General features: G+C 36.8%; 1 protein-coding gene across 1 annotated transcript in view; it reads right to left on the bottom strand.

The window, feature by feature from the left end:
• LOC117416984 (vertebrate ancient opsin-like) overlaps positions 1-13,124 on the bottom strand; it is a 41,031-nt gene extending 27,907 nt beyond the window's left edge. Inside the window, exons 1-2 of the mRNA XM_034028520.3 lie at positions 12,508-13,124; positions 7,734-8,062 (exon numbers count right to left, since the gene is read on the bottom strand). Of these exons, the coding sequence (XP_033884411.3) occupies positions 7,734-8,062; positions 12,508-12,874 (696 nt within the window). The 5' untranslated portion in view covers positions 12,875-13,124. The remainder of the gene's footprint in view (positions 1-7,733; positions 8,063-12,507) is intronic.
• Positions 13,125-14,178: the final 1,054 nt, after the last annotated feature.

Genomic DNA, 14,178 nt, shown 5'->3' with positions numbered 1-14,178 from the left:
GTTCTTAACATCATTCTCAGTCTTGCTTGTCTGTTTGACGCTTTGTTCCTTTTCACATTGTGAGTCTATAGATCGTTTTTCAGGGTCTTCTGGGAAACAGCAGGTACAGATTTCAAATAACAGATGCTTTTAAACTCATTCAGTTGTTTAATAGTCTAGTGGTCAATTGAAAATTGAAAAACACAAAATTTGTCCTGGAACAAAACCCCACAATATACACATGTTATCATCAAATCATTTTTTGTTTCCCAGTAGCTACTCAAAAATTAAATGTTCAAAAAATACATCAAGGCTCCACAGATATCCACTATTTCTATGCGGCCCATCCCGCTATTGCACAATAAACTAAAAGGGAATGAAAACAAATCAGATTCTATTATATGTACAGTAACAGTGATGTATTTTAAAATGAATACAGTTGCAAAAACCAAAGACATTTAAATCTCTGAAGGAAACAACTAAGTAAGAATTAATGTAGGATACAGCTGGAAGTTTGCAACGCACCAAGATGAACCCTGTGAACTGAAGGTGAAAACAATTACATCTCCCATTACAACACTTTAATAGTCCCCTGGCTAAAACCAGGGTACTTCCTCTTATAAAAATACACTGCTATTGTACCCGTTTAGAATTGTCAGGAAATATGTGCAAAGTGAATTTGAATTATAGACACTACAGTTCAGACAAGGGCCTTGTTAACAGATTGTACAGACGTGCTCAAATTTGTTGGTACCCCTCCACAAAAAACGAAGAATGCACAATTTTCTCTGAAATAACTTGAAACTGACAAAAGTAATTGGCATCCACCATTGTTTTTTCCATATTTAATAGAAATCAGACTTTGCTTTTGATTTTTTATTCAACATAATATTGTAAATAATAAAACAAATGAAAATGGCATGGACAAAAATGATGGGACCGCGAACCTAATATTTTGTTGCACAACCTTTAGAGGCAATCACTGCAATCAAACGTTTTCTGTAGCTCTCAATGAGACTTCTGCACCTGTTAACAGGTAGTTTGGCCCACTCTTCCTGAGCAAACTGCTCCAGCTGTCTCAGGTTTGAAGGGTGCCTTCTCCAGACTGCAAGTTTCAGCTCTTTCCATAGATGTTCGATAGGATTCAGATCAGGACACATAGAAGGCCACTTCAGAATAGTCCAATGTTTTGTTCTTATCCATTCTTGGGTGCTTTTAGCTGTGTGTTTTAGGTCATTATCCTGTTGGAGGACCCATGACCTGCGACTGAGACAGAGCTTTCTGACACTGGGCAGTACGTTTCGCTCCAGAATGCCTTGATAGTCTTGAGATTTCATTGTGCCCTGCACAGATTCAAAGCACCCTGTGCCAGGCACAGCAAAGCAGCCCCAAAACATAACCGAGCCTCCTCCATGTTTCACTGTAGGTATGGTGTTCTTTTCTTTGAAAGCTTCATTTTTTCGTCTGTGAACATAGAGCTGATGTGACTTGCCAAAAAGCTCCAGTTTTGACTCATCTGTCCAAAGGACATTCTCCCAGAAGGATTGTGGCTTGTCAATATGCATTTTAGCAAATTCCAGTCTGGCTTTTTTATGTTTTTCTTTCAAAAGTGGAGTCCTCCTGGGTCTTCTTCCATGGAGCCCACTTTCGCTCAAAAAGCGACGGATGATGCGATCAGAAACTGACGTACCTTCACCTTGGAGTTCAGCTTGTATCTCTTTGGCAGTTATCCTTGGTTCTTTTTCTACCATTTGCACTCTCCTTCTGTTCAATCTGGGGTCGATTTTCCTCTTGCGGCCGTGCCCAGGGAGGTTGGCTACAGTTCCATGGACCTTAAACTTCTTAATAATATTTGCAACTGTTGTCACAGGAACATCAAGCTGCTTGGAGATGGTCTTGTAGCCTTTACCTTTACCATGCTTGTCTATTATTTTCTTTCTGATCTCCTCAGACAACTCTCTCCTTTGCTTTCTCTGGTCCATGTTCAGTGTGGTGCACACAATGATACCAAACAGCACAGTGACTACTTTTCTCCATTTAAATAGGCTGAATGACTGATTACAAGATTGGAGACATGTGTGATACTAATTAAACAAACTAATTAGTTTGAAATATCACTATAATCCAATTATGTATTATCTTTTCTAAGGGGTACCAACAAATGTGTCCAGGCCATTTTAGAATATCTTTGTAGAATAAGCAATAATTCATCTCTTTTCACAGCTTCTTTGCTTTATTCTATGACATACCAAAGGCATGCAAGTATACATGATAAAATAGCTTTTAATTTCATCACTTTTCAGGAGGAATGAAGCATTATTTCAATGAGCTGTAAGGGTACCAACAAATTTGAGCACGTCTGTATAGAGCGAATTTCTGTTGTCTGAGTTTGTATTAATGAGAATGAATTGTACTTTCATGCAGTTACACTTCAGTTCAATAGTATTTGTTATTCATTTATGTAATTATTTCTTAAATGTTGAGGTGCTCATGAGTGGACCAAATTACCTGCATCTGTTTATTAAACATAAAAAATGCATGGGACTCCTGGGTCAATAAAGCCTGAGACCTGAGGTCAATGCATTATTCCAACCAGGGAGTTTCATTATTGCACAGAAACACACCACAGCAATGACGTTATCGCTACTGTTCTACAACTTTTAAAAGCTATTTGCTTTTTTTACCTTAATTGGTTCGAAATACATTGTAGTCCACTGAAAGAGTTATGTTTTTGAAAGCAGGGTCCTAGGGTCCCTGTGAAGCATTTTTAGAGCAGGTCTCATGAATTAGTGTCATTTCTCATCCATGCTTTACGTGCCGTTTTGCTGGAGAGTAATAACAGAAAAGCTGACCTCCATAGAAAACAACGGGAGAGCATTGTTGTATAATGAACTATAAATTGATTTTCTTTGCTGGTACAAAGTGATAAAGTCTGTGTTGCATTGTTATCCGATGACTTCTGCAGTACATCATGTTTTGCAAGACTTAAAAATGTGGCAAGCTTGTTAAAGAGAGCCCATGGAAACATGGTTTACAAGCCCTGTAATTTTGCAGTCCATCATAAAAACTGCCTTGTTAAAATGTAATGAGACAAAATGTGTCTATACTTTGGGAAGAATGGACTTTTCTTTTTTTCTACAAACACTTAAGCCTTTTTTTTACTATCATTTCAAGCAAAAGATGAACTTGCAGGTGTTTCTGTCATTAGGGTTTTCAAAGTAATCCACTAAACCACACCAATAATGTTGTATTATTCTAGTCTATAGATCAAATTAACTACTGTTAACTCATACTGTCTCAGACGAAAGAGAAAAATTAAAATGGAGGACTACAAAATCAACAGTTCATTTGATGCACAAAAAACAGTATTGTTACAGAACTAGTGCATCTCCACTAAATTGCCCATGTTATATCTTAAGTAAGACTGTAGCCACCCTTGATTGATTATGGGGCATTTTCTAGCATATTGCTTTATAGCACCATGGGGATTATTGGGCAGTTCTCATATGAAGAACGTCGGAAATATTTTACTTCACATTGAGATCAATATAATAATAACACGATAGAATAACCCTTAACATAGACCTACACAAGCAGTAGAGACTGCATCAGTAGACTAGCCTGGCATTCCCGAACTAAAAAGAGTTTCTCACCTGAAAAATATGTGATGAACAACATGTCACAAGGGATATGAGAAGACTGAGCACATGAACAAAAATGACAATAAGCAAATAACACCTGTACCTTTTTTTCTGATGTTTGCACAGTTCAGTAACCTGACTGCCTTGTCCATGTGCAATAGCCATTCACAGTTCTATAGTTGCTAGGCGATCATGGAATGTATTGTATTCTGGCAGTGTCTCGGGTTATGGGATGTCCAGCCTGCAGAAATATCTGCAGTTTTAAATTCTGGTGGCAGACCATTTACATCCCGGTTCATATACAGCAGATCTGAATTCCTGTCCACTGTTTATTTTTTTTCCATTTTGCAGCAGGCTAACTGGCAAGTGTTTCATCACCTCTGGGGGTCAATGATTAGTTTGTCTCTCACAAGTGCAAAACATTTGGTGGGATCATTCCTTAGATGACTAACTTAATGCTTTACATCATGTTTTGGAAACCAACAGTGAGCTTATAGCATCCACACTTTGTTTGTCTGAGTTGATTTTCTATTTATCATAGGTAAGGGAGGGAAGCTGGGCTTGTCATGGTTTAAAGAAGATCAATCGATTTTATTATATTGCCTGATACAAGTAAGTAATGCAGATTAAAGTGTATTTATATTATAAAGCACCAGCGCCATCTAGTGCACATCAGTGTGTTGCCAGCAAAACACAAGCAAACTTGATCAAAAGATCACTAGATGGCGCTGGCTCTTACTTCTGTAAGGACACTTGTTCGAACCTGTTCGGTATATCTATGGCAGGCAATTTGAACTGAAGAGCAGCTCTTGAACTCCTTCACAGGGACTTATCAAACAAATACAAATGCAGTATTTGATTCATTGCTGAACTACTTAAAATTATAAATAAGGTGACAGATTAAAAAAAAAAGCTGACATTGAAGCTTCTTACTTTTTAAATATGTAATACAGCATGAAATATCAACAGGTCGAACAGAATAAGAAACAATAAAAACACAATATTAATCGTGTGCTTTATCATTGTGGATACTTGTATTTGGGTATATAATCATTTCATCAAGTTTGTATTAGTATACTGTATGCATTTTTCCAATAGGATATGCCAATGGAGTTGGTGAGTGTGAATGTTTAGAGCAGCATCTGATACATTTTCCAAAACAAACAAAAAAAACATTTCCCAGCTATAAGTCAACTAAATCATGCGCTTAGCCTTCATCAGCCAAATGTTTGTATCCTTGACTTATAGTCTTACCTACAAATGTATGATTTGATATATGGAATATATATATATGAGTGTTCAAAGCTAGTGTGGGCTGCCATATTTACTTTAGATTACCGCTAAATATTTTTTTTCAGGTTCTACTAAAACATGTACTTTTGCCAGCTCTGCATATTTGTGCAACATTGTGCAGTCTATACATGACATTAGAAAGCATAATTGCAGACCATGTTCATAATAGTATTATATGCAATTACGCATGCACTGAATAAAGATAGCAGCTGAAAGAACCAATAATAAAAAAATTGTGCTAATGATTTATGGCTGAAGGAGGAGAAACAGTAGAGACAGAAATAATTATGCATCCAAGTGTCATGGATCCATCTGCCACACAATGTGCACACATGTGGAATGGGGCACTGTGGGAAGGCAAAAGCCCTAACATGTAAATACTGTGTGTGTGGGAATGTAAGGTTGGTAGAGATTGGGTTAAATCTGTCCCAGACAACAATCACAGGTATGGCCATTCCCCAATTAGGTAATTGATTGCTAATTGGGGAGTGGCCAAATGTAAAAAAAGAGGTAGAAACCTTTTTTGTTGGAGGAGTTTGGGGTGAGTGTGTGTGCTGTGATTTTTTAAATTTTTTAAACTGCAGTCCTGCTCTGGGTCACAGGTGGCACTATCCAGCTTCTGGCACCACATGTGACAGAGTAGCATCACGGCCCAAGATGTTCCTGGCAGGAAATAGACCCAGAGACAATGCTGTCGCACACTTTATTAAACAAAACACTGAAACAAATAAACACGGCACAAGGGACAAAACAAACATACAAACATTCAAACAAAACAAAACAAAACATTGCAGGCTGGACATTTGCCTTCACTATACCGTTTCAAACCGGTACAAAAAAAAATCACCCCAAACTCCTCCAACAAACAAAGGATTTCTGGCTCTTTTTATACACGTGGCCACTCCCCAATTAGCAACTGATAACCTAATTGGGGAATGGCCACATCTATGATTGTTTTACCCCCATCCCTGCCAAAAAACAGTTTCTCCTTTTCTCCAGAGCAGCACCAGAAATATCATCTGCAGAGAAGCACACATGTTTGAGGGCAATCCAGGCTCTACTCACGACTTTTATCTGTGTAGGCCCACTGATGGAAAATGGATGACAAGATTTAATTGATTGATTGATTATACCTTTAAGAGAAGAAACATACTGACAGCTCTCCTCATTAGGAGTCAATGTCTACTCATGCATGGGTAGACAGAAGTATGGCAAGCAGTTTTTTTGTTTTGACTAATAATAGTTTTATTGTATAATGTAAAGCCATACATATTTGCGAGCCTTTTATTATGCGTTTTTTGTGTATGAAAAAAAAAACGCAAACATTTTTGGCACGAATATTAAATTCCACTAACAATACATACTATTGCAACAGGTCGTCGAACATTTCTGGAGCAAAATAGGTTTTATGGGTGTGATTCGCCAAATATTTTGGTCGCAAATATTGATAGCTTTACTGTATCACTGTACTGTATTTTACTAACGTACCCTAAATCCTGAAATAACCAGGGATTACATTTGCTATTCCAAAGCATGTGGTTTTAAATGTTCCGCATACAAGTTTATGAATGAATGCCAGGTTGAAGGCTGTTTGGTATTCATACTTTTAATATTGTGGCTAACCTCAGTTCACACCAACAAGGGCTTCTCACAGGCGGAAGTGGGACGCGAGCGCCGATACCACTGTACAAAAGAGCCGCGCTCCCTTTCAGGAGATGATATCAGGCATATTTCTTTATGTTTATATTACATCACCTAACAGCCCTGACCCCTACCTCCTCAAGTCCACCCTCAGACTTGCTCACCAGGCTACAGGCTTTCAAGTGCATTCTGGGGTACATGCGTCCACTTCTGACACCAATGTGGTGAACCTTGGTTCGCACAAGCAGAGGCTTGTGAACCCAGGACCTCCCGCTTTGATGCATAGCGCTGATAGTGCTGTACAAACTGCAATTAATAATCTGCATACATTTTTATAGGGACTATCGAGAATAAAATATATATACAAATCAAAGATACATTTTAGAGAGAGTACATCATTTGTTCCATTCTTAATATCTATCTCAACTCAGCACAATTGTTACAGTATTATAAAGGTGAGCAAAGGTAAAACAATCTTTGATTTAAACTCTCCTCAGAGTATATCAAAAGAAACTCAAGGATCAGAAATAAATGATTTTGTTATTCATACATCTAAAAAATCGAATCTATCTTTCCTATTCAGTTACAATCAAACAAGATGAAACAAAGCAAAACTGTTATGCAACAAATGTATGTGGTTTATACTGCACCAAATAAGGTCTTGAGCATTTTCTGTTGAATGCTTTCCTTACTGTCTTATCTGATCCTTCACATTGAAAGTCGTTTTTGCTGATATAGGAATATCAGTTTGAGGGGTTCCTATGCCACAAACCTCACAACTCCTCCCCCATCCCCCATAAGGTATAATTCACAAATACCTTTTGAGTCAGAGGCTAAGGTCACCAGCACATTTCCCTCGGGAGTTTATATAACCCTGAAATAACTTCTGAAAAACAGCATATTTACTAAAACACACCAGTGACCATCCAAGAAGGTGTATAAATAAAAAGAAGGGTAAAAGCAACCATTATTATTATTATTATTTATTTCTTAGCAGACGCCCTTATCCAGGGCGACTTACAATCGTAAGTCCATTCAAAACAGCATTTAAAGCTATGAAGCTACGCTATGGGCAGATAAGTATCTACAATACATGTATGCTAAATGTAGATCTAAATGTGTATTCCTTAACATCCTATTGGAATGAACTTTATATAAAATAGAGTTAATTGAACTTACCTGCTTGACTGCATACAGCAACTTTCCATAACAGTAGCATATGACCAAAAACGGTATTACAAGACAGAAGATAAAGAGGCATACGATGTAAGAGATGTTGTTTGCATCCTTAGCGTACCAGTTTACTGAGCATGTTGTTCCAGGACCCTCAGGGCCATAGCTACTCCATCCAAACAGTGGAGGTAAAGTCCACAGTAAAGAATAGCCCCAGGAAAGCAAAATGCCCATGGCTATTTTTTTGTAGTTTGTGGCATCTGCCTCTGTTTTGCCCATCATTGTACAGTAGCGCTCATAGGAAAGCACAGCCAGGGAAATAAGAGACACGGTACCTGGAAATAAAATGAAACCACTGTTACCAGGGGAACAACATGACCTGTGTGCTGTATGTAAAAACATGTTATTATTTTTAGAAAATAAAATATCAACAGTACAAGATATCCTAAATAAGCCACTTCACATGTTGTGAAGGGAAAGAAAAAAGAATAATAAATGAAAGGAGAACTGTAGAATTGGTCAGGGGTTCAAATTCAGTTGTCTGATAGTGCTCAAAAGTCCACCATCATATTTGAAACTAATGGTATCTTTGCTGACAGTCTCTTAGAGAGGTCAAAGATTAAATAAATGGAAACTGGGTAAAAAGAGAATGTAGTTTCCAAAAAAATATATTGGCAAGCGACTACTGACATATAAATAAACTTGTATAAAATACAGCCACCCTTGTCAGCAATGCTCAACAATTTTCCATTATGATGGCTTTCAATTACAGGCACTGAGATGAACCATCTGTACTTGTCCCAAATGCACCATTTGCACATATTAGATCCAGTGTTCTATTGTTTCCCTAGACAGCAGCTTGAGCCCATGTCTCACAGGCAAGCAGACAGTCATCAGCTTTTAAAAGGCACAAGCTAAGCTTTATTGGAAAGTCTTCAGAACTTTTTTTCTGTGTAACTTTCTTCAGCACATCATTCATTTCTTATAGATGAGTCTTTGGAATTGGCAATTATATCCATTTTTTTTTTCTTAAGCTCAGTAAAAGTTTATTTCCCAGAGGTTCAGGTTACTGACATCTCACTGAACTGCGAGTCAGCAAGACATTGCTAGGAGTCTCTCTGGGGTTGTTAATAATGGGTTTGTTGGGTAATTAAAAAGAATCAAACCTACAGTATGCATCTCATTATTTTAAAATTAGGGCTATTTTCCTTTGTCAGGGATTGAAATGCAGAAATAAATGGGAGAATGAAAGAACATCTATCTCACTCCTAGGAGTCATAGTAAAATGATTTTTTTTTCTGTTAAAAAACTGTCAAGTGAATGGGTATTGTTGTCAAGGGGCTACTGACATTGGTTTAGACATCATAGAGACAAGACAGCACAACCGTGCTTTTTTGTGAGAGATATGGAAAATGTCATATGTCAGTTATCAAATAAATAGACTTAAACATATAATGCCAACAGGCTTTTGTCAATTAATTGTATAGTTTTTGTCATCATAACATGTCTAGACTAAGATTGTTACTGATAGCTGTTTTATGTTTACCAGACAACTAAATATATAATAGTACAAAAAAGAAAAAGCAACATGCCACACAATAAATAAAACTCCACTATATACATTTCTATATAGTTTCTAAAACATTTTGGGGAGCAAGCTGTTTTATAATTGCATTAAAAAAATGAAGGGGTGATACTATCCTTTCATAATCCATGTTTCAATGGCAATTATGTTTACCATGGGAACATGTTATCATTCTTTAATGCTTCAAAGAACATACATATATGTAGTATATGTAAATGTATGACTAAGTGTGTACAAATCATAGTAAAGCAGAGATTAAGGCACGCAGTTTGTTTAATGGAGAAGTTATGGGCAGGATTTTCAAAAAACAGTGTTATTCAAAAAACAGTGTTATTGTAACTAGAGCTTTAGTACAGTAGCAAGTGATTTTCAAACGAAATGTGTTAACTGAATCAATCCGTTGATGCTTTGAAATTGAGTCGATGAGGTTGTTAATGAACGCATTTCACATTAAAAAGCTTAATTGTCACCTACATCACTTCCTGTCTCAACAACTAGATTAGGGGAACTTGTTAATCAAAATGCATGTTAATGAGATCAATAAAAATGAATGGAAGCATAATTCAGTGTCATGGGAACTACTAGCGTACAGGGAGACGGCCAAATGGAAATAAAAAATAATGGATCCATGTTGTGTATAAATTGTAAACATCAATTAAAAATTTGCATTTTGTCATGCAGAATGTACATTTATTTAGAACACTTCACATTAAAATGCTGATTTACGATTATCAGGCGTGTGGGTAGAAATCGGACGTCACGGATTAAAAAATACATAAATAAATAAAAATGAAACCCCACAAGTCATTTACCCTCTTTTGGGAGGATATTTTGCCACAACTCTTTTAATAACCAAAATCTTTTTTTGGTTAAAAAGAAAAAAAAAACTGTAAGCCATCTATAAATATTGGTTGGAATTTATTTTCTTATGTTAAATTACTTCAAAAATCAACATAATTTCAAAAATCACATTAGGACGATTATTTAATAATGAAATAGGCACGACTGCTGAAAATGCCAAAATCAATGCTGCATACCGACTTCTTGATTAACACTGGAGTTATTACAACCTTTTGAAAATACTGCCCTATATGTCTACAGTAACGAGAATCTAATGCAATAATTGCTTGGGTTGGGGATAGAGTACAAAGGAATAGTGCTCTCAACACTTCACAAAATCACCACCTCTTTTCTTGACAGAATCCCTGTATTAATAGGCATGAAGGTTGAGATCCAGATTGTGCTGGGATTGCACAGCTATCATTGGAAGCTTTCTTGATGTCTGAATGCATTCTGCATGACTGTAGCTGCTGCTATTGTCTATAACTTTAGAAGCACAAATGTTTTAAACCAACCAGTTTCCTTGAACTGAAGGAATCCTCCAGAGAATGTTTACTGATGAATGGTATACCCCTCATAACTGGATAACTCTGAATCCCTCAAGGTGATTACTATATTTCATTTATTTCAATACTGATTACAAACAGTTCTTAGGGATTCATTCTGCATTAACCCATTAACTACCAAATTTAAATTGGCTGCTGGTTTACTGGACAGGGGCAATATCTGCGAAGTGTCAGACAGCATTGTGCTTGAGTGGTTTTGTACTTGGTGGTTTGTATTGATTAGATTGGGGGAGTTGTTGAAATTGCTTTCTTTGTTACTCCTGAAGACATTAGTTCACATCAAAGAAACACCATACAATTCAGCATAAATTGGTAGTCTGGTGGACAGAAACCCAGGACTGAATAGCAGGGGGTGTTCTGCTCAGGATTGAGGTGCTGATGGAGCTGTGAGAGAAAGTGTTCATGGCCTGCCTGACTGTAGCCTGTTTGTCCCTCAGTACTAAAATTAATAATAATAATAAAAAACAAAGAAAAAGTGCTGTACAAAATGGTTTTATTGACCAACCTGTGCTGTGTCTATTATTATTTATTTCTTAGCAGATGCCCTTATCCAAGGCAACTTACAATATATCACATTATTTTTTACATACAATTACCCATTTATACAGTTGGGTTTTTACTGGAGCAATCTAGGTAAAGTACCTTGCTCAAGGGTACAGCAGCAGTGTCCCCCACCTGGGATTGAACCCACAACCCTCCGGTCAAGAGTCCAGAGCCCTAACCACTACTCCATACTGCTGACCATACCTATTAACACAGGACCACCTACTGCAATACATGCAGTGCAGTATACTTCAAACTCATTGAACAACATTACAGATGGTCAATAAAGACAACCAATTATAATATCAGGCATTGCCAAAATAAAATTGCAGGGACATTAATGTTTAAAGGATTCACAGATTCAATTGTGTAGTGAATCAATACCACAAACATTAAAGGTGTACCCTTTGCAGTTTGAAAATAATCATTTCAGAATGTTGTTCCTTACTTTACAAGCCCATGTTACCATACCAACTCTGTAGTTTTCTGTCTAATGTCATGTATCCTGAGCTTGCTGATGTTTAGCCTCTGCAAGTATTTGCTGCAGCATACTTATTTGGGTTACCTACTGTCTGCAGGACCGCAGTTGCAAGCAGGTTTCCCTACATTTGTGGATGAAGGGCAATGACTTGATACGTTTGTTTCTTTGTTTATTATTTGTTTATAAAAGGCAAGGTGGTGTTGCACCTCCTTGCACCTGACATTATATTTTGAATATAATGTAAGTATATATTTATGTACTGGTACACATGTTCTTGTTATATAATACCAACCAGACTATTTTTCAGTTGTAGAACACAGAACCATACGAACTACTGAATAAACAATAAAGAATGTTTGTATTTTTCTTCGCGGGTAACCTGTAATAAACATGATCGACGAATAACTTTTTTTTTTAAAAAGCAGATTATTTTTAAATGTTACATTAACAAAAACGAGCAATAGCTTAACATAACATGATGCATAGTTCACACACCCTAGTCCTCTGTAAGTTGCCTTAAATAAAGGCGTCTACTAAATAAATAAATAAAAACAATAAAAATAAACACACAGACGAAAACATTCCAGTTCAGTATATATATATATATATATATATATATATATATATATATATATATATATATATATATATATATATATATAAAAGTATGGACATTAAAAGCAGATACCACAGAAACAAGCTAAACCAACTGTATTAGGTTGACATGTATGTAAAAAGGAAACGTATATAGATTGTAAAACTCACCCAAACAAGAATTTATAAAACCATACCAGACACATCCCGTTTTCCCAATTAGCCAGCGTCCCTGCGTGCTGGCCGCAAAACTAAAAGGAGTCCCCACCACACAGACGAGCAGATCGCTGACTGAAATATTCACCAGCAGCAGGTTTATGGGTGATCGCAGCACTTTGAAGCGGCAGAAAAGCGCAAGAACCAGCAAGTTGTTTGAAAACCCAAAGGTGCCGATAAAACCCAGACACACAGCCACTATCAGATGTCCAGTAGGACTCAGACTACAGTTTGCCGCAGCCTCCAAGTGCCCATCATTACTGCTTACACACCAAGCGCTATTAGCCTTAGTGCAACCGAAGCTAACGTTGGACACAATCATGTCAGCGTGTCTATGTTAAGAAAACGTGTACACTTTTTAAGTTATGTGCCTGTTTGTTTGTTTTTGTGAGATTTTACAGTCAATTAACAAATATTGTTAACTTTGGTAATCGTTTCTAGTAAAACGAGATAGTTTGTTGGATTTTCAGATACCAAAAGAAGTCCAAATAAAGTTTCCCCCTTTGCAGAAATCAGGTTTTTAGGTCTTAAGAGGTACCTTGTAGGCACAAGTATTCATTTGGCTGTGCTCCACCGTGTGGCGGCTGAAATAATCAGTTAGGCAAACTTGTCTCTGTTTTTATACAGCCCCTGCTCCAGCTGGCGTGTACAGCAGGAACAGAGAGAACATTTCGATTGGAGAAAATGACCTGAGAGTAAAATCTATAGGTTAAAATGGCACAAATAGGGGAGCATTAGCAGTAAACCTCTCATGAATGTTAATAGTATTTGCCATTTAGGAGGTCAGAAAAAAAAAAGTTTAAATAATTTTATAAAGGTAATCACACTGCCGGACATAATATATATATATATATATATATATATATATATATATATGTTTGTTTCATGTTGTCTGTTATGTGTGGATATAGTGGTGGGCACGGAATATAAATTGGGCTATGTAACATGAGTGTTGTAATATGTATTTAGGCACAGGGATTTCACAATCACTTCACATGCAGATAAAATGTGTATTAGTATGTGAGCACGGGGAGTGCACAAATTAGTTCACGTGCTGGGATTCTAGTGAATAATTAATTAGTAAATGAATCCCAGCACAACTGTATATATAGGTGCACGTTTCACTCACTCGGGGTTAGTGTGCTTGTGAGGAGAATGGGTGTGGAGATAGAGGAAAAAAATAGGAATAATTAGAAAACAATTGCTATTGATGCTGAAACAGTTCAGCACTATACTTGTTTTGGTTCGTACCGTGTTTGTTTGTCTGTCTGTTTGTTTTGGCCACTGCACCATTTGTTTTGTTCAGTGTTTTGTGTTTTGTTAAATATTTTTATTTATTAAAACACACAAGCTGTGTGTCTCTTCCGGGTCTGACCTCACTGCTCAGGCCAGTTTGCCACAGGGTCCTGGAGCTGGAACAAAATTAGTTAAATGCTTATATTCACACATATTCTGAGACATGTTGCTTCCTTAGCACATCTAGACCAATCATTGTTATAAACATTCAAAAAAGATAAGGCAACTGTCTTGCTCTTTTATGTGACAACCTTGTGACAGCCGCATTAGTAAAGTGCATGTGTCTTTTTTATACTGTATGCTAAGTTTTCTGCATGCTTTGTAATTACC

Source organism: Acipenser ruthenus, chromosome 12 (genome assembly GCF_902713425.1).
Source record: "Acipenser ruthenus chromosome 12, fAciRut3.2 maternal haplotype, whole genome shotgun sequence".
In the NCBI taxonomy this organism is placed as follows: Eukaryota; Metazoa; Chordata; class Actinopteri; order Acipenseriformes; family Acipenseridae; genus Acipenser; species Acipenser ruthenus.
Note: the sequence above shows the minus strand (reverse complement) of the source record. Positions and strands in the feature narration are given on the sequence as shown.